The 22087-nt window shown below is 36.4% G+C and overlaps 1 protein-coding gene across 1 annotated transcript in view; it reads right to left on the bottom strand.

Annotated features, from left to right (window-relative positions):
• LOC140146463 (uncharacterized) overlaps nucleotides 1-4531 on the bottom strand; it is a 384283-nt gene extending 379752 nt beyond the window's left edge. Inside the window, 2 exon segments of the mRNA XM_072168322.1 lie at nucleotides 3889-3929; nucleotides 4172-4531. Of these exon segments, the coding sequence (XP_072024423.1) occupies nucleotides 3889-3929; nucleotides 4172-4227 (97 nt within the window). The 5' untranslated portion in view covers nucleotides 4228-4531.
• Between the last annotated feature and the right edge of the window lie 17556 nt (nucleotides 4532-22087).

Here is a 22087-nt window from a genome sequence, read left to right as displayed (position 1 = left end):
TCCGTCTCTGATTTGCAGTTAACTCACCAATCACCATGATTTTAGGCCACTAAGTTACTAACCTTTGGAACAAGATTCAAAATAACCAGGCACCCAGGAGCCATTTACCTAATGGTCATATCATTTTGGCTCCTGGTCCACACCAAAATCATATGCTCTACATGTACATTTTGTTTTAAATCTAGAGCCTGGTAGTTACAGCAGGTTTTGTATTATTTTAATGTGTACAATTGAAATTTAAATGACTCTTAGCTCTTTAAAAATGGCTCCTGGTTCACCAGATTTATCTCAGGACCAGGAGCTGCTTTTTTCCAAATGTGTGGCTCCTGGTCCAGATCTGCTTATTTTGAGACATGTTTTGGAAGCATCAAAATTCATAGGATGTTTTTTGAACTTCAACAATGAGAAATTACAAAACTTTCATTTGAACTAAAAAAATTTATTTTTCCACATGGTGAGAATGAAACAGCATGCTGTGTTGGCCTTGCTGGTTGGGTCTAGCCAACAGTGCATCCACAAGGTTTTGCAAATAGTCACCAGGCTATAATACTCTGGGCTACACTTGTCCTTAATTGGGACAAATACACTGTATAAACTTTTCCACTCCAACTTGTTTGTCTGCTTACTTTGTCCACCATCTTTAAGGTTTTGCCAAATCTTCTTTAAATACTTCACTAAAATGGACTCTATGATTGGTAGATTCTTTTCAGCTTTTGACCCAACAACATTTTACCAGAAATTAACTTCATCTCAAAGTACTGTTAAACTGTGGCCTACGCTATAAACACAAAGAGTGATTCAGGAATGCTTTTGTTTCTCAACCAAAAACTATTAACATGTACATGTAAACCGATGTTTTATGTGATTTTTTTCGTGAGTATTCATACATTACAGCTACAAAACTGAGCATAAAATATTGCTTCAAGTATAAAAAAAAACCAAAATATGCATCCAGAATTTGATCTAATTTTCTTCAAAAATGGAGCACTCGCATTTTTTGTTTCTTCATACAAATTGACTTGCCAGGGTACTGTAACTTAAATACAATTTAAATTATATTTAGCAGTTTGTAAAAATGTCAGCAATTTACAACATGAAAAAAAAATGTTATGAAATTGAATAACAAACCGCTTGTTTCCGCAAGACATCAAATTAAATGTTATATTTCATACAAACAGCCTTAGGGGCTTGCACTATCAAAATTAAATTTATCACTCATTCTCTATTCGGATTCTTTTTATTCTCATCGTTTCACAAAGTTTGAATTGTAAATTTGTCTCCCTTGTCTCACTAATTAACTGCCTCCCAGCATAATTTCATAACAATATTCAGCGACGCTTAATGAATATTTATTCAGAAGCTGGGTTGCTTTTTTATGTTCAACACACAAGGATCAAGAAATTAAAAGATTTCTATATGCTTTATTTAAATTATTTCTCTTCTTCTGAAAATCTTTTTCTCAAGCTTGGGTGTGACTTTTTTTTGGATTAATAACATGCTAATATAAAACACTGTGATAACATCCCACAGGCTTTAAACTTCAATATCTGACAAAATAATTCAGAAAATGTGTTTTCAACAAATTTGGAAACTTTCTTTACATTTTTTCTGTTTGAAGTTCTAACAATTCCTGGCAAAGTGGTATGTTGTCTGTTGTTTAAACCAATTAGACACCAATATTTTGATTTTTTAGCAAGGTAAAGAAGTTTTGAGTGGGAATGAGTTTGAGTTATACCTAGAGACGCACCAAAGCAAAGAAAGTTATTGAGATGGAGGGGTTGTTTTTCAAGAATTTCCTAGGGAAATCTTACAGTATAAAAGCCTATGAGCCAAATATTTAAAAACAATCCTACCTGATTAACTGAATTTGTGTGATTTAATTGCAACATTTTAGGGATTATTTGCGGATAATTACTAAATAAGTGGGACACAAATAATCCCACTAATTATACCATGTACATTTAACATTTTGAGGACTACTTGCGGTATTTAGTGGTGTCAGTGATGCATTTAGTGGTGTCAGTGATGTGATAACTCATTTTTGTTGGTATCCAAGATAAATTAAGTAATCTCCAAAATGCTACATGGTGTCAGAAGTGGGATTATCTTTGTCCCACTTCTGACACCATGTACAAGTAACATTTTCTGGACTACTGTTGAGTGGTATCAGTAGTTTAAGAGCCTGACATCTCTTTTGGTATTCTAGATAAATTAAGTAGTCTTCAAATTGTTAGATGGTGTCAGAAGTGGGATTATATTTGTCCTACTTCAAAATCTGACACCGTATGTAACATTTTAAGGACTAGGCCTACTTATTTTAGTGGTGGTTTAGTCACCTCTGTTTTTATAATTCAAGATAAATTAAGTAGTCTTCAAAATGTTACATGGTGTCAGAAGTGGGATTATATTTGTCCTAATTCTGACACGATATCATTTTAAGGACTACAGCACTTTATATATTTAGTGGTGATGGAATCCGTGTTGGAATCCAAGATGTCCCTAATTATAAAAGTAGTATTCAAAATTTTACATGGTGTCAGAAGTGGGATCATCTTTGTCTTACTACCCAAACTGAAAACTATTGAATATCACCTTATCAATATCATGCAACTCATTTGATAAATTTTCAGTGACAAGTGTATATGGGAGTATATGGTACCGGTACCAAAAATTAGGATTCCTTTTCATTTTACACCAAAAATATACTTTAACCCAACTACTTTAAAACAAGTTTCCCCATTCATTCACACATGTCTGGGTGTAACACTGGTTTTTGTTTACACAAGTGCCATGCTGTATCCATTGACCCCAAATGACCTTGTTTGCTCCAATGCACACTCACCAGTAAACAACTGCTCAGTCACCTTGCTGTACATGCACCCACACAGGTACATGTACAGTTATGAGACTGTGGATTATAATACAATGCCAGAAAATAATGCATGTATTGAAGCGTCACTTTGAACTAATTAAAAAATTGTCACTAATGTGGAAATAGAAGTATTTTCTTTATGCCTCATTAAACCTATTTTTATTGACATTATTAATTTGGTCGATATACGTGTACACGTCATTTTAGCGAACTGCAATACATATTCAGTTTTTAATATTTTATGCATTTCACCACTAAGGACTTCATATTAAAATTAATTTACCCAGCATCAGCATTTAAGTAATGGCACTGTTTTTGCTGTTGATGCTATAAATTTAGACATTTTTACAGTGACGTACGGTACTACAAATCTGTACATTACAATTCCTTAAATTATTCTTCAAAATCTTCTCTAAATGTCAATCCCTTAAATCATTACTATTTTAAAAGCTTTTGACGCAAAAAAGATCAGACCTTTAAAAGCAATTTCAATCCCTGCTGTGTTGACCTAAGCTAGCATTTTAAAATGCATGATGTGGATTTATATAGTCATGCGAAGCCCCAATTACTAAATTGTACCAGCACGTATTAATATGATATAGCAAGATATTGTGTGATGTTTATTTGTGCTGTCTTCATATCTGCTATGACTATGACCTTTCTCTCTATGGCCTTTTACCACAGGCTCTACTGATCGACAGATCCAGCGCTAAACTCACTACACGGCACATCTAAACACAGATAAAAATGTAACTGACAGTTTTAATACAGCCTTAGCACACGTTCTTCGCACCCTTTGCCCTTATATTAAACTGAGATGATAATATATTCCGAAACCCGCGCGCTTTTAGCGTTGATAATGTTTATGAATGAACACAAAAGAACGAGATATAGTACATGACCTTTAGTTTATACCGTGCTTAACAAATCGGGACAAGCATGTCGAATTCTAACCCCTTCGCGATCATGATTGAGATAATGGCATTTTAATTAATTAATTAATTGAATGATCTTACCTGTAGTGGTCTGCCAGCTCAGGCCACCAACGAACATTTTCCTGTAACACATGGGGATTTGAAAAACAAGAAAAAAACAAGATGATAATTATATCTAAAATAAATAAATTGACCTGTATAACGCGATAGCATGATAAAATTATTGTACACACTATTGTGTAGTATATGCACCTGGCCGTAGTGTGTACGGCGGTATAGCTACACACAGCTGATCGTGATCGCACACACATGGCACGATTCCTTTCTCGATTTTACATCACAAATCTTACATATTTTGACTTACCCAGGATCATTGGGAATTTCAGCATCGTGTGAGGAGGTTTGAGAACTGCCGTCCATTTTAGATATATAAGATTTCTGTGGACTATAATAAAATCTACAGCTACACGAAGTATAAACCCTAGTAAGAGGAGTTACAGCCTTGTGTTATCCCAGTACTGCACAATAAATCTACGAGCGAGATAGATACGATCCTGTGGTTATTCACTGCGCACAGCGTACGTACACACACACACGTGGAATCCCGGTTGAAACCGCAGCACACAGCCTATGTAAATTCACCTAGCTAAAACTGTGATAGACTAGAGCTAAAATTTCTCTCTACCACCACAATGCTTCTCAATGGAGTACCTAACACTAAATCAATTTAACCGCTTGATGGCGGGCTTGCATTTTTGCGGCAGACTTTGGTAAACATAAACACGACCATTTAGTATGATTGGCAGGCGATTCTGTAATGTGATTGGTGTAATCCACGGTCAATCAACGGGTCACTATTAGAGATTTCATCAATTAAATGACGTCATCATATGTAAATAATGTTTCCGGTGTGCTTGTGGAGAGCAGTATGCATTCAATACTCTGTTTATTATCGCGATCGTGAGCTAACAAAATTCCCGCGCTTGCATTTCACTACAAAAAGTGTTGAACTTTGGACCAACTTGAGAATTTTATAGCTAGATTTTTTCTGTGTATTCAGTCAAAAATTTAAATTTAATGAGCAATTGTTTGATACTTTAGTACTTTTTATATTTTGGAAATGTTGACGTTACAACTTACAATCGACATCTAGGCCTATAGGTTTTGTAGGTTGAATCATAGACCTTGGAAGCTGGAAGAAATTCTGTCCAGGATCTGTGGTTAAACATATTTTAACAAGGGCACCTTGACGCGGCGGCGCGATTTAGGCCTACGCTCTACTCATCTCATTTGAGAACAGAGACGATGGACATTATGATCTTGACTTAACCTAGGCATATACCGTTTACCGTAATTCACACTACTAACCTACATTTTATTACACTTATCCCCTCTCTAAAATATTATACTATTGTAAAAATCGCGTGACTATAATGTAGGGTAGGTGCAGGTAATATGGGACAGCAGGTAATATGGGACACCTGTTTTCATTTTAACAAAAAGTAGCTTAGAGAAGGTAAACACTTTAAGTTGATTTGTTAAGTGTTTAGAGACATCAATTGTGCTTCTAGAAATGCAGTTTTGGAGTCTGTGTATCAAACTCTTGGAAATCAATGCCAAAAGAGTGAAATTGCCCAAAAAATTATGTCGTTTTTTTTGGCCTGATATAAAATCAATGACGTCACATTTTATGATTGTGTATCCAAAAACTCTGGTACTGAGGGGGCATTTGTCATTTTTTATGATCTTTAGGTGATGGGTTAAGCTTATCAGCAGGTAAAATTCCACTGACAAGTGGCACTTTCCTTTATAAATGATTATTTTCTCTGATTTTCAACTGAATGGGTGCAGGTAATATGGGACACATAGGAAATTGTGTGCATTGTCAATGCGAAAAGCAAAACTATTTAGAAAATTGAATTTTCTTGTAGAAATTTGCATTTAACATTCAAAATCATGTAACAAAAATGTTTTTAGAACAAAAGAGTGATTTTCTGAACTTTTTTATTTTCACCATAGAGATAACACAGTGTCCCATATTACCTGCACATGCAGGTAATATGGGACACTGTTGACGATGACGTCATTTTGACGTCATAGCGTCCAAACAAACATAAAAACAAGGTAACATTGACTGTTTTATTAATCTTAAAGGACAGGTTGTTCATCATAACAATCTCTTGTGGGCATATCTTCTTTAGTTTTTATGCAAATAAGCTAAACGTCCTTAATGGTCCCATATTACCTGCAGGTACCCTATGATTACTTGTTGAAACGTTTTATGAAATGAAAGAACCGCGACAACCTTGGTTATTCTATAAGAGAAACCAGGTATTTCAGAGAACCATATAGGAATCTATAGACAATCTAAACAAGGCTATCACCAAAGTAAAATAAAGGTTCAGAAAAGCTTTCTTTTCCAGTGTATTGAGTTACCTGCAATACAATTGGCAAGACAAACATGAGTGGGTCGGATGGCAAACAAAATTAATGGCGAGCTTGGAGTTTCTGCTTACTAAGGAACAAAAGTCAGGACATGCGACCAGTGTTCAAATAAACGAGTTAAGGATCAATTTCGATCTGGGTGGTGTGAAGCTGGAGTGACGGCTCCAATTGGTTATAAGAATAAAATCACTAACTCAGCGGTGTCCTATCAGCAATCATACCAGTGGCTGAAGTCCCCTTCCTCCATGCATCAGGTTGGGCTGATGATAAGGCCTTATAGGCCCTATGCGCAATTTGTTGCTCCGCTCTCCGCGGGGGTGGGGGGTAATTGGGACGCGGGTCACTGGTGCCTTCTCTGCAAGTCCATCCAATGACCCCCCTCCCCCGTTTTTCTTTTGGCTTCTTGGATACTGCTTAAAACGTCCTACTAAGCAGGGCCGGGTTTGCCTTTTGGAGGGCTCTGGGCCGGGCCAAAATTTGAAGGCCCCAAACTCACCGTACACTCACAAAATAAATTGACCCCATTTCATTTCTAACTTCCCACTTTTGTAGTCAAATTTGACCCGCAAAAGCAGGGCCGGATTTACCATTGGGCCCGATGGGTTCGGGCCCAGGGCCCCCCAATGTGGCCATGTGCATATGTTTCTTTTTGGCCCGAAAACATGATGTTTTGGACAAAAATATGCTAAAATTGCACAATTTTACTCGCTTCGGGCGCACTGGCCCTTTGCATAGCAAAATGCACCTTCATTTTCGGCTAAAATTGTCTTTCGCGCGCTTTGCGCGCAAATCATAGTCAAGTGGATCTTTATAGTAGGCGGGATCGTAGGTCCCCTATTGGTAAACCAAAACTTGGCCACTTGAATGCACATGCCTTCCTCCCGGTGGTGAGTGGGGCCTCCGTATTTTGGCCTGGCCCTGGACCCCCCAAAAGGTAAATCTGGCCCTGCACAAAAGGGTCCTCAATTATTCAACGACTAAAAAGGGTCAAATTTGACCCCATATTTTAAGTGTGTAAAGAAGGCATGTGCACTGAAATGGCCAAGTTTGGGTTTTATAATAAAGATCGACAGTGGCGGCGGAAGTATCAAAATTTATCAAAATTTAACATTTCTGTTTAATGGGAGTCAAGCATTACTGTTCCGATCTCACTGGGACATTTGCGTGTGAAAAGAAATCGATTTCAGACTATATTTTACATGTTTTAGCCAAGCCCAAAGGTGAATTTTGCAAATGATTTTGTCCCAAAACATGGTGATTTCGGGCCGGCTAAAAAGGAATGACGCAGAGTGCAATTTTGGGCGTCGGGTGGAGGCGGGAAGGTACTTATGCTTATACGAATCCGGTACGAATCTCCCAAAGACCCGAAAAACAGAGCACTTAAGATCCTTGATTTTGATCATTTCAGCTTTAAAAGACCGCTAAATTGCTCATTCTCACATTTCTGTTCTTTTTTCAGGCGACGCGATTGTCACCATCAGTTCCAAATTCCGGAGGAGCATACCCACCACAAATAATGATGTGCCTCCCCCCTATTTTGTGCGGGCCCTGGGCACGGGCCCATTTGGCCCTAATGGAGTCCGGCCCTGCCCAAACGATTGCACCTTAAATGCTATTTTTATTGTTGATTTAGGCTAACAGCATGCATGGAAGATACCCAGTATTTTTGAAATGGATATAGGTGTAGGACTGGCACTTTGTCTTTGGGTGACAGATCAAATGGAAAAATAGGGGTCTTCGGGTGACAGAGCATGTGTTCGTAAAAAATATGGGGTGTTTGGGTGACAGCGATGCTGAAAAAGGGGGTCTTTTAAAACCCGGGTTTAAAACAACCCTACATACGCGTCGCCTCCAAAGTTGGAGGGCCCCCCCCCCCCGGGGGGCCTACCGGTATGTCTGGTAAATTATTACGACATAGCCTCAATTCCGGATCACCTTGTAGTCAATCATTCCGTAACCGTTTTAACTTGGGAATTTTCACTCTATGTACATGCAGAATGACCCCAGCACTCCACACCGAATAACCAACCAATGGCAGCACCATTTTTTGGATTTTTCCGGGGGCATGGGGGGGGAACTAATCGACAAATTCTTTTGCACAAAATTGCCGCAATAAAAGTGGAAATTTACGTAATTTTGCCTCAAAAGTGGGGGGGGGGGGGCAAGACAAATATTTGGGGGGTATTAGGGTTTGGGCAAAAGCTGTTCCCTCAGCATTGGAATTTCACATAATACACTTGGACGAAACCTGTAGAAGTTATAGAGGGCAGCATTTTTTCACTTTGGTGGGGATTAAAAAACCCGGGATAAAAAAAACGCCTGGAAAAAGCCTGGGATGGCAGCCCTGATGGCAGGGGCCATATATTTTTCGCATTTGTAAAGTGTAAACTGGACAACGACAGTGATACTTTTTAATATTAAGTGATCGTCAAGAAAGCCAGTAATCACATCTATATTTCCATAGGTCTTGCGGTTCTTAACGTTGTTTGATGTGGTGGTCATTTATCAAATTTTCTAACAAAATATTGAAGCCATAATGTATGAAATTGGTTAATTTTTTCAAACCTGATTTTTTTTGCATATTTGTAATGTTTACACATGTCCCAACTTGCACCTAAATGGAATCGGTCAAATTTGCTGTCTTTGTAGGTCAACAGAGCAAAGTTCGACATATTTTCAAAAAATTATGATAATATGTCCTCCCATAGAACTGCGTCAATGCCCAAAACACTTTACTTTCACTTTACCTTGTTATTTCAGCTCAAAATGAACAGTGAACCCTTCTCGTCAGTTATAACTAATAGGCCTATTATTGATGTTCAATTCTAGACCTGGACAATACCAACAGCTTACAGGCCTATTAATAACACTAATACTGTAATACATGCATATACATATATATTTTTAGCAATTTTTAACATAGATGTTCATTTCTTTAATGTGACGTATTCATCTTTGTCTGCTTATTTTGTGGAATTTTTTTAATTAATTTTATAAACTGTATGATTCAAATTAAGGGCGCTATTTACACATATTTTTAATTTAATTTAGCCAAAATTAATAATAATGAGTTATTCCTTACATTTCAAAAAGGTTTTCGAAAATTTCCTTACTATTTGTTACTCTTTTACTGGTGTTTTAATGCCATTATACCAATGACTACACTTTGTCAAAATGAAAGCACGATTTAAGGTAAATTATCACCATCACTAGTGTTCACTTTTTCTTTAGAATGACGTAGTTTTACATGCCATCAAACAATTCTCGCGATTCCAAATACAGCGCGCCACCAACGACGGCAGTGAAAATTGGCATTTCCCGTGTCTGGGTCGACATCCTTTTTCATCAACCATAGCTGACCATGTTTGTGATTATTACTCTAAAAACACAATGTTTTGTGATACTTTTTGAGATTTTCTGTGTTGAAGTGAAATATTGCACTTTGATATTCACATATGTCTTTTTCTAAAACCCGCAAACTTGATGTTGATAGGCCTACTAGGTGTTAATTTTTTGTTATCCCATTTTCTAAAACCGCCCTTTTTTTTTTTTAAACTTTACGATGCTTTTCAGCCCGATACGCGCGAGCCTAGTCAATGCGAAGTATATGCCTAGGCCTGTCCTTTTTTAATGGAAAACGCATAGGTTTTATTTTGGTTATTAGAATAAATTGTTTTAATTCTTTCTGAATTTATTGTTTTTTCAATACGATAATAATATAACACCAGCATACTTAAGAACATCATACTATAGGTGTTGCGTTTTTGTAATCGGCCTACATTTTCTAAAAATGATGTTTTTTTTTTTTCACGAAGGCGCTTAGCGGCCGCCGCGCGGGATAGGCCTACAGCAATGAAATTCAAGTAAATTTTAAAAAGATTCTTAATACTCATTACTTATAAACATGCATCACATTGGTTTGCCGTTTTGTTATTTGTAATTGTTTGATTTGTCCTTATTTTATTTTTAGCCTAAATTTGTATTTTTAATTATATTACTATCAAACATTTAAAAAATTACGATCGCAATAAAACACTTTGTAGGCATAGCCTACCGCATAAAAATAACATTTATTTTTTATTAATATTTCAATTTGAGACTTTAATGCATAAGTTCAACAATACCTCATAGAGTTCTAGCATAATAATAAAGATGAAGAAAGTTTCAAACTGCAAAAGAGTACATGAATTTTAAAAGATCATTATTTTAAGGCATATCAAGAAAATATGCATGAAAAAACTTCATAACTTTAGAACCAAGTATTCTAGACCTTTGGTGTTTTCAGTTTAAAATGATAGCCTATTGTACGTGTAATGGTTACACAATTTTCAAAAATGCCTCCTTTGGCCCCATGAACCAGATCGTGTCACAATTAAGGTTTAAATTTGACAATTGTCATGTCCGATTTTAATATTAATTCATGTTTCTTTTTACTTTTACTTCCGCTTTCTTGCATGTCATACCATCTTTATTTCATCTTTCCCCTTTAATAATTCATAACCCAAGGAAATTTACTCTTAATGTAGGCCTAGGCCTACTCCCAAATAGCACACGTTGGTTGGAATGAGTTTCTTTTTAGTCATATTATCGGTCGGCACAACATTGAAAAATCACAAACCTTTTCGACTAATTCAATTGGACAATTTTAAACACGTAGGCCTAGGCCTATACATGTTTTTTAAAAGAAAAAGAAAATGGAAAAGATTAAAATCTTTCCCATTTTCCTTTTCTCTCTCATGAAATTATAAGTCAACACTGTGAAAAGAACTGAACTGTAGTGTAGCCCATCCTTTACGGCACTGACTTTGGCCAAATTGGAAAGGTTTAAATTCGGAGGGTCGACATTTCTTGCATATTAAATAATGGATCAGGCCCATGGATCAAGGACTCAACCTACAAAGTAAAGAGGTCAAATCTGGGGATGGACTTTATTGGAGGGGTGAACGCATTGTTTAGGCCTGCTTCATTTGAGACTGAAGGGGCGAACCGGGACCCCCCCCACACACACACCGATTTACGGTGAAGGATATACTGTACAATAAGGGACAATTTGCAGTTGATGTTTTTGACAAAAACAAGATAACTTAACATGCTTAACAATGTAGTTTGGAGGCCAGTATAGGCCTAAATGAAGGCCACACAGAAGGGTATGTCTATTCGAGCCCCCGCACCAAATTTATTGAAGGGGCTGAGCCTATGTAATTTTGTTGACAGAACTGCACCACGAGAGTTTATTTTAAAAATTAACAGGTTTATTTGTTTAGTGCAAGTATATATTTTCTCCCGACATTATACATTGGGCCAAAGTGTTTTGTTTATAGGGCTATATATCGAAGGAAATGGCTTCTAAATCTACGACCTTTCGTGGTCATACAGTAGGCCTACATCATGCTACAAAGAGTGTTTCAAACGTCACTCGAAAAATGCTTTAAAACAATTAATTCATATCTATTCAAGTTTGTAAAAAGGTTATAAATGTAAAACATCTATAGGCCTAGGTTAGGGAAAAAATAATAAAAATAAAAATAAGACAAGCGTTCAAAACATTTTTGAAAACCAAAAGCTTTTATCTTAATCATGTATCACAAATGGTAATAATTATGGGAAAAGTTATCCAAACAAGAAATAAAAAAGGCACGAATTTGCGTTTTAGATTAAATTTTCTGTTTGAAATTGTCTTGCATCAAACATTGTCAAAAGCATTTGGTATTATAGGCCTACAATGTACCCAAACTCGAAAATTGACATTTTGACATCGGGTTTATAGGCCTAGATGGTCGATCAGCATCAGAGACATCAACATTTTTGACATCGAGTTTTAACCGTAGATGGTTGAATAGGAATAGAGTACATTTGAAATTCGAAAACGTTTTAATCGTATTAAAAAAAAATGCTTTACGCTGTCCATGCTGTTAAAATATGTATTGAATATTTCGTTATTCTAAATATTGAGAATTAGGCCTACTTTACTTAAAACAAACAAGGTTTAAAAATTGTGGGTATTTTAAGGATATATTCATGAGGGTCTAAGGGGGCTGGCATTTTCTTCGGAAGTGGGGGGGGGTCACAAATATGTCGGTGACCGGAGTCAATTTTTTATGACCCCCCTATCGCGGGCAAAAAATTTTTTTACGCCCCCCCCTATCGCGGGTCGAAAAATTTTATGACCCCCCCCCCCCCCTTCCAACTACACAGACTCAAGAAAAATTATTCATTGCCGGAACTAAGGCGCGGAGCGCGTCAAAACTTAAAAGTGAAGAAAGCGTGTGGAGCGCGGTAAAATTTTTATTGTAAGTGTAAAGAAGACGCGCGGAGCGTGTAAAAATTTTGCATAGATTGTACACACATTTCGACTGCGAAGTGAAAGAATGCGCGCGCAGCGCGCGAAAATTTTAAGTCACCAGCCCTAAATAATTCTATAACCCCCCTATTTTGGGTGTTAAAAAAATTATAACCCCCCCTATTTTTGGTCTGAAAATTCTATGACCCCCCCAGTATATTTGTGACCCCCACTTCTGAAGAAAATGCCAGCCCCCTAAGTAGGCCTATCCCCAATCATATTTTTCAGTGTTTTCTTTTCTTGTAAACGAGAGCCTAAAGTATTTTCCCAAGAGCCTCGGATCGGGTTCGGAAAAGTTTGAAAATAAGGGTTTAATTGATGCCCATGTAGGCCTAAACCATGACTGTCGAAATAAACTTTATAAAGGAGGCAGAAAAAAACCATATTAAAAGAATAAATGCTTTACGCTGAAAGTGTTTTCTTTTCTTGTAAACGAGAGCCTAAAGTAATTTCCCAAGCGCCTCGGAAAGTTCGGAAAAGTTTGAAAATAAGGTTGTGTGGGAATAGGCATTTAACACTCTGAACAGAGGTAGGCCTAAACCATGACTGTCGAAATTAACTTTAAAAAGGAGACAGGAATGAAAAAAAAACCGTCGGAGGGTTGAATCAACAGCTGATCATCATCAACGTAAATAAGCAAATTTGAGTAATCGATAGCAACACTCGTTTCTGTTTCCAGGGTCGATGGTTCATCGTCGACGCGACGGCTCATGGATGTCGACTTTTACCCATGATGCTCTGCGCGAAGTAGATCAGCCAGGCGTGATCGTAGGTGGCGCGCTGTATTTGGAATCGCGTCAATTAACCCGTGATTAAGGGATCTAAAATGAGCGTTTATTGCGTTTCGACAGTATTTTTTGTGGGACATGATAGCACCTCAGACCTATCGAATTGCATTCTGAATACGAAGCATGTCTTTCTGATATCAAATAATTTTCATTTTTGAAAATCACAATATAATACAAATTTTATGACAAATTATAAAAATTGATATTTTTCAAATTTTTGATATATAACAGTCCTCGGAGTAATTATATAAATCTAATGATATATTCTTAAAGTGTATGTAGCAGGGAGGAAAAACCGACGGTCAATTGAAAATTTTGACCTTTCATATTGAAGATATAGATTTTTTTCCCAAAAAGACCTAATTTTTTTTTGTGTTTTGGGAAAAAAAATCCATATCTTCAATACGAAAGGTCAAAATTTTCAATTGATCGTCGGCTTTTCATCCCACCTACATATACGTTAAGTATAAATCATCAGATTTATAAAGTTTACTTCGAGTACTGTTAAATATCAAAAATATCAATTTTAATGATTTGCCATAAAATGTATTAAATTGCGAATTTCAAAAACCAAAATTATTTGATATCAGAATGACATTCTTCGTATTCAGAATGCAATTCGATATGTCTGATGTGCTCTAATGTCCCAAAATAAATACTGTCCAAACGTTCATACCCCAGCCCTTAAGATAAATTAAATGCCAAATATAATATATCAAAACCGCGAAAGTTTTGGGTTGTGACTCCAGATAAAAATCATGCGCATCTCGCGGATATGTCACCCCTTATCTGAGACGAATATACCTATTCGTCTCAGCCCTAATCAAGCCTTGACTGAATTCGCTCCTTTTATGGAACATAGCCCATAATCATTCCTTTTGTATTGTGTGTCAACTTTACTTGTCTAAATGCATGCTCTCCTCGGACCTACCTTAAGCGTTCAAAACAGGGTTGGTTAAATAAATCTCACAGTCAACCAGTCACAGTGACACGTAACATTAATGGGGGGGGGGTCCCTGACAATAAATGAAGAAATGAAAGAAAAATGTGCCCCAAAGAGAAAATATGGAAGGCAAAACTAAGGTAAAGAACTTAGGAGTCAGATTCCCGCTAAAATCAACAGCCAAGATACCAAAAAGCCCCTTTGAAGCTCGAACACTGTATATAGTCTCTAAAAACGCATGTATCCCACCGTGGGTCACAATAATGCAACCGGGAGTATTCGTCTTTTAGCTTTGCCCCTATTTTTTTTTTTTTTTGCCCCGGAACCCACACAGGGCCAGGGGTAGTCTATAAGTGCGTAAATGTCGGTCAGTATATTGAAAAAGTATAATACAGCTCATAAACAGAAAAACACAACTTTCAATATTTTTGTCTCATGAAAGTTTTATTGTCTTTAAGAAATCGCCTTTATTCATGGGGATGACCTGAGACTAGTAAAGGGGCATTTGAGGCAACTTTTTCATTCTTTTTAAAAATCCTATATAGGTAAAGGTGTTTTTTAGTTCATTTAGGGACCGTCCACAAACACTTGTAAGGTGGGGCTGATGCAAAAGGGGGGGGGCCTGAAAATTTGTGACCCTCCTAAGGGGGGGGGGGGGCTAAAAAAATGACCAAAATTAAGTTTATATGCTTTTCTATGGGGTTGATAATAATTTTCATGTCAAAAAGGTCTGTAAAATTGGGGGCCGAAAAATGTTTGCGATGAAAATTTTGTTGCATCAGGCCCCCCTTACAAGTGTTTGTGAACAGTCCCTTATAATGCTTACAACTTTTAAAACTTGAATACCCCCGGAAAATTATCTGGCACTAAGAGCATGTACCCAACGGACAAAAAATGAAAAATTCTCCGATTTGATTTTGATAACAAAAAATGGCCTCAAATTGTTCCGCGTGCAAAAACATTTCAAACAAAGAATAGTTTGCCGTAGTGTACGATAAGAGTCTGTGCCAAGGCCTATTCCTTGTCGAGAGAGTTGCTGCAAAACATTATTATTGAGTTGAACGTTTTTGTGAGCTTTTGTGCCCAAAATAATTATTGTACAATTATTATATATACACATTTTGACATTGTAAAAATGTTAACGTAGTATTGTACACACAAATTTGTGTAAAAAGTACGTGCGAACATTAACATGTAGTGGGCCTATGACCCTACAGTGGCGGCGGCAGGATTTTTTTACGGGGGCATTGGGGGGGTGAATTTCAAGGGGAGGGACAACATCGCCGCAGAAAGTGGGAATTTTCGTGATTTTGGATTTTTACTGGGGGGGGGGGGTGCAACAGGGGGAAATAGTTCTAACTGCAGGGAGGTAAATAACATGTTAACTGGTGGGCATTTGCCCAACCAGTAAATTATTTTGCCCATCCAGTAAATTCAATTTCTCCTTTGCCCTAAACTACCCAACTAGTAAATTATTTTGCCCATCCAGTAAATTCAATTTCTCCTTTGCCCTAAACTACCCAACTAGTAAATTATTTTGCCCACCCAGTAAATTCAATTTCACGTTTGCCCTAAACTACCCAACTAGTAAATTATTTTGCCCACGAAAAATTGAACACCATACCATCTAATGTTACGGCTTTTTTCCTAATGGTGAATGATATTAGTAAAAGATTTCTAAATACCCAAAGTGAAATATAATATGGTATACAATTTTTCCCGATACAATTTTTCTTGAAAGTTGCTACACTATGCTAAAAATTGGCAGAAGATGCATCTAGGGGGAGGGTAATGTCCACTTTTTCATCAAAGCCAAATTGTACACAAAAACAGGTCTACATTTCCAAAAATCCAATCGCCCGGTAATCGCCGATAATTATCGCTGCCCACCCAGTAAATTATTTTCCATTATTTGAGGGCAAAAATAAATTAAATTGCCCACCCAGTAAATTATCCTTACCCAGCAAACACAAAACGTTTTCGACATCATTCGCAAAAGGATATAAGGTTGTCAGAAAACGTTTAAATGTCGGGTTATATAAAGGGTACATTAATTGTATAAAACGTTTTCATAACATTAAATAACATTTGTTGGTAATTTACTGCAGAGCAAACACAAATGTTTTATAGAAAACATTTAAATGTCGGGTTATATAAAGGGTATAAAAACGTTTTAATAACATTCCAAAAACATTTTTGAAAACTTGGTACAAATCATTCTAAACAGAATGTTATTTTGGGGTTGAAAAAATATTTTGCAAAAAATGTTTGCCCAAAATATTTACAATAACGTTTTTAAAATGTTTTCACGACCTTTATATAACCCGACATTTAAATGTTATTATAACGTTTTGTAAAAAACATTTTAAGAACATTTCTGTCTTTGCTGGGTGCAAATATTTTAAAATAATGTTATTTAAGTGTTGACAAAATATTTAGCCAAATATTTTTGCAAAAATAGTTTACAATGACATTTTGAAAACATTTTAAAAATATTGTTGTAGTGTGTTTTCATACAAAACGTTTTAAATGTAGATAAATAAATGTAGATATTTATATAGCGCTTTATGCCGTAAACAGCCTCAAAGCGCTTTACATGTATTCCGCTGTCATTAGCTTATGTCGGAACCACGTTTGCAGCCTACAAGTGGCGCAGGGTCCATCAGTACAACGACTGTGACTACCCCTAACAGCTTCCCATTGCACCTGGGTGGGGTGAGGCAAGCGAGGCAAAGCGCCTTGCCCAAGGGCGCAACACGGTGGTGGGACGGGGAATCGAACCCACGCACGTCGAGCAAGCTCTCAGATTATGAGTCCAAGGCCGTAACCACTGAGCCACCGTGCCCTCGTTTTAAAACGATTTCATGACCTTTATATAACCCGACATTTTAATGTTATTAAATCGTTTTTCCCTATACCAAGCACCAAATTATACCTCAATTAAAACGTTTTAGGACCGTTTTTGTGTTTGCTGGTATTTACCTCCCTGTTGACTGGGGGGATTTTCCCCATGCCCCGCGTCACCGCCACTGTATCCCTAAAAGGCTTACTACTATTTTGTGTACAAAATGCGTTACATACGTTTTTAAGACATACTAGTGCTATCTTCAGTAGATAGCAAGTGAATTAGTCCAATGCGGCAAGGGACTTCAACTCGTTATACGGTACCGGTAGGCTTTTGACCAGTGGTGTAACCAGTGGGGCTGCCCCCTCCCGACACAAAAAAACTGGGAAGAAGAGCAAAAAATAGGAAAGGGGGGAAAAGGGAAAGAAGAGAAAAAAGAGGGATGCCACTACCGTACCGGAGTTCAAAAACAAACTAAAAACTCATCTTTTTAATCTGAATTTATAGCATTTATGTCGGTTTTGTTTTTCATTAACCATACATCTCTTCTTTGCTTGTTTGAGGACAATGTTCATGTTTTCCCACTTATTTTTATGCTATGATATATTGTATTTTATAATGTATCTATAATGTTATTGTACTTTTTATCTCATGATATAATATTTTATTTTAAAATGTTTCTATAATGTTATTGTACACTTTTTATCTCGATGTATTTTTTAAAACTTTATGGTGGCACATTGTGTATTTTCCTGTATGTGCTATTTATTTGATGTACAGCGCATCGAAACTTCAGTCTTATGTGCTATATAAATGTAATTTATGTTATGTTATGTTACGAGATGGGGTATGAACATTTGGACAGTATTTATTGTGGGACATTAGAGTACATCAGATTTATCGAATTGCATTCTGAATACGAAGAATGTCCTTCTGATATCAAATAATTTCGATTTTGTGAAATTCGCAATGTACTACACATTTTATGGCAAATGATTAAAAATTGATATTTTTGATATTTAACAGTACTCGAAGCAAACTTAAAGTTTTATACTTAAAGTGTATGTAGGTGGGATGAAAAGCCGACGATCAATTGAAAATTTTGACCTTTCGTATTGAAGATATGGATTTTTTCCCAAAACACCAAAAAAAATTAGGTCTTTTGGGGAAGAAATCCATATCTTCAATAGTGTATGGAGAAAGATTGTAAAAAAAATTAGGTCATTTTGGGAAAAAAATCCATATCTTCAATATGAAAGGTCAAAATTTTCAATTGATCGTCGGCTTTTCCTCCCAGCTATATACACTTTAAGAATATATCATTAGATTTATAAAATTTACTTCGAGGACTGATATATCAAAAATGTGAAAAACATCAAATTTTAATAATTTGTCATAAAATTTGTATTATATCGTGAATTTCAAAAAATTATTTGATATCAGAAAGACAATCTTCGTATTCAGAATGCAATTTGATATGTCTGATGTGCTCTCATGTCCCACAAAAATACTGTCGAAATGCTCAAAACGCTCATTCCAGTAAGAAAAAAGGGAGAAGAGAGAATTATGTTTCTTTCCCCATTCGTTCGTTTTTTACCATCTTTCTCCATTCACTATTGTTTCCTTCTGAATCTCTTCATACGGCATGAAGCTGTCCTTTTTGACAAGCAACGCCGCAACGCTGCGACGTCGCAAAGCTACACCTTTTTATAATCACTCCCAACTTCGACGGAGTGAAAGTCTCCCTCGTTTACAAGCAACGTCGCAACGCCCCGTCGATCTTTATTATTGCTTCATTCGTTCTTTCTTTCATCTTTCTTCAGTCGTTTATCAAAAAAAATAATAATACGCCTATTGTATTTTCTATTGTGTTTACTTTAACCTCGGGCATTTCTAAAAATACAGTCATCTAGCCCTTGCTCCAATTATGCCTATCATATTCTCATAATGATTATCATTTATCTCAGACATGTTTTCATTCGCCTGGCCTTTCTATCTATAAAAATATGACCAGTAACTTTACAAAATATGTATTTGTCTGCAAAATTAAATTTATTGTTTAAACCATGCAAAAAGTCGATTCATTGTTTCACAAAAACAGTATGTGATGTTGAAAAAAAGTGTTTTATAATTTTACAGAAAACTTACTATATTAATTCCCATCTATTAACTTTTTAGCGCGCACTTTTGTTATAATTTCCGTTTTGATCGGTGCCGACAAGTGTCTTAGTTGGATACGACAGGCAACTATAATGTCCGGTTAGCCATATAGGTCTGTCCGTATGTCCGGATGAACTGATATGAATCAGCCACTTCATGTTCATGCATAACCTATATAGCTATATAAAGCACTATATGATATAGCTTGACATACATTTTGATGACCACCAATATAAATAGTTAGCTGATCGTCAGACACTATAAGAATTTTAAAGGCCGATTTGGAGGAAATTTAATACCAGTTATAAATATTTTAGCCATCTTTGACAAAGAATGTTTAAAAAATCGAATACTCATATTCAAGTAAGTTGCGAGCTGAAAATAAAAGATAAAACATATTCGAGAAGACGTACATGTTTGACCTAAATTTTGCCAAAAGAAACAACTATGCACCCACTGACGGTGTAAGGGAGAAGAGTCTAATATGTCTATATGGACACATGTTGGTCGTAAATAGTGCTATCTTCAGTAGATAGCATTTAATAAGTCCAATGCGGCATAAAGCTATAGGATGCTATATTAGGCGCTTGACCAACAGATAGCAGGGGGGGGGGGGGGGAAGGGAAAAGTGAAATCCGAAAATTGTCCGAAAGTTGGCAACATTTGTTCAATTCAAAGCAGTGAAGTTTTCAGTTTATTAGTTTGTTCTGGCTATAGTGAATGCCCCACCCGTATAGCACTGTTACTGCAGATAGTGATTTGGCAACAAGACCTAACGGACGCCTAGAGACCGGTTGGATGACTGAAGCCGTATCCATTTCACTATAAAACTGCAGTATACTTTTTAATTATTAATACATTGGTCTTTTGTAATATATCTGTATAGGGATTTTAAACAGTTCTATCAACATTAATGTTTGACTTACTTGATATTTCATCCCACGTCCATGGAATTTTTTCAGAAAGTGAGTTGGAGGTTGGAGCGGTAAACAATTTTGGGGTGTTTTCCCTCTCCCGAGAAAAATCATTAGTTCACATGAGGCGAAAATGACACCATCAAGCGTTAGGATCTACTTTGTAGAACCCATACTAGGCCTATCCCTCTTGGAATTGTGTGGAAGCTTTAAGGGATCTAAAATGAGCGTTTATTGGGTTTCGACAGTATTTTTTGTGGGACATGAGAGCACCTCAGACCTATCGAATTGCATTCTGAATACGAAGCATGTCTTTCTGATATCAAATAATTTTCATTTTTTGAAAATTACAATATAATACAAATTTTATGACAAATTATAAAAATTTGATATTTTTCAAATTTTTGATATATAACAGTCCTCGAAGTAAATTATATAAATCTAATGATATATTCTTAAAGTGTATGTAGCAGGAAGGAAAAGCCGACGCACAGTGGGCCAGGGCGGAATCAAAGTGTGCCAAAATTCAAATTTGGTGAATGTGGAATTTTTAATTTTTTTCAGTTGTTTGAGAACGAAAACATTCTGAAGTATATTGTTTAGCCCATAATTTATGTTTCGATGGATTTCATAAGTGTCGTTTAGTCATGAATTTGAACCAAAATTGTCATATTTTTTCTTAAAATGGTAAAAGTGTGAATTTTGAAAACAACTAATGTAACGTTAGTAAATGAGAAACTGTTGTCTTGCCATTGTGCATATGTCATACCTAATAGTAGTCAAACCAAATCATTAAAGTCAAAATATAGATAATTGTATTAACCAGGAGTAATGAGGGGGCTAATTTGGTGAAATACGGTAAAAATATGCATTTTTGGGAAAAAATAGAAATTTAGTTTGGATTCCTGTCGATTCCTGTACAGAAACTAATTTTATTAGTTGCAGACAAGTTTTAGAACTATGTTGATGGCAATTGTTTTTGCAAATATTTGCAAGCCTGCCTTCCAGGGTCAATCCAATGTACCCCCATTTGCTCACTTTTCAGCTAATTTTGATGGATCAGTGCACAGCGTACGGGTTTTACATGTCATGTGCATAGCGCCCTCATATTACCTACATAACCTTGGTATTTGCGGTTCTCACTACAACTCTGCCTAATAAGAAATAGCATTTTTAAATGCTAAAAGGTCTCAATATTTTAATACGTCATTGATAAAGATAAAGCAAAATCATGGCATCATTATCAAGAACATTTTTTTAATGCTGCTTATTCAGCAGGCTCACCTTCATCATAAATTCATCATAGCATGTAGGCCTATGTATGGATGTTTTACGCATTAATCATAGAATTGAACTTCCAGATAACTATTTTGAAAGGTATGAAAGCTTTCTTTATCGTTTACGTGAACGATGGAATAACGTATAGACACTATGTGGATCAGTGAATGTGAGTTCACACTCAAAATAAAGGCTGGCTTAACCGGACATTTGATGAAGAAACTGAAGTGTTTATTGTTGAGAACTCCATGCAGCAGCTGAACTTCCAGCTGCAGAGGTTCCTAGCATTTCTCATTCTGAAGGAACTTCATCGCCACCAGGAGGGCACTGTCGGATCGTTCAAAGAAAAGGAAAGCACATGAGCTTTTAGAACAAGGAGAGCATGAGCTGAACCTGGGGAGCTGAATAACTGTTATACGCAGCATCACAAGGCATATGATCTTGTGTCATATACTGGGGTACCCAAAAAGGTGGCTTTGTTACATTTTGATGTGCAGCTTGGATTTCAAAACACTGTCTCTTGAGTATTCCTTCACTTAGAAGATTCAATTAGGTATTAAATTGAGG

This window comes from Amphiura filiformis, chromosome 2, assembly GCF_039555335.1.
Source record: "Amphiura filiformis chromosome 2, Afil_fr2py, whole genome shotgun sequence".
Classification (NCBI taxonomy): domain Eukaryota; kingdom Metazoa; phylum Echinodermata; class Ophiuroidea; order Amphilepidida; family Amphiuridae; genus Amphiura; species Amphiura filiformis.
Note: the sequence above shows the minus strand (reverse complement) of the source record. Positions and strands in the feature narration are given on the sequence as shown.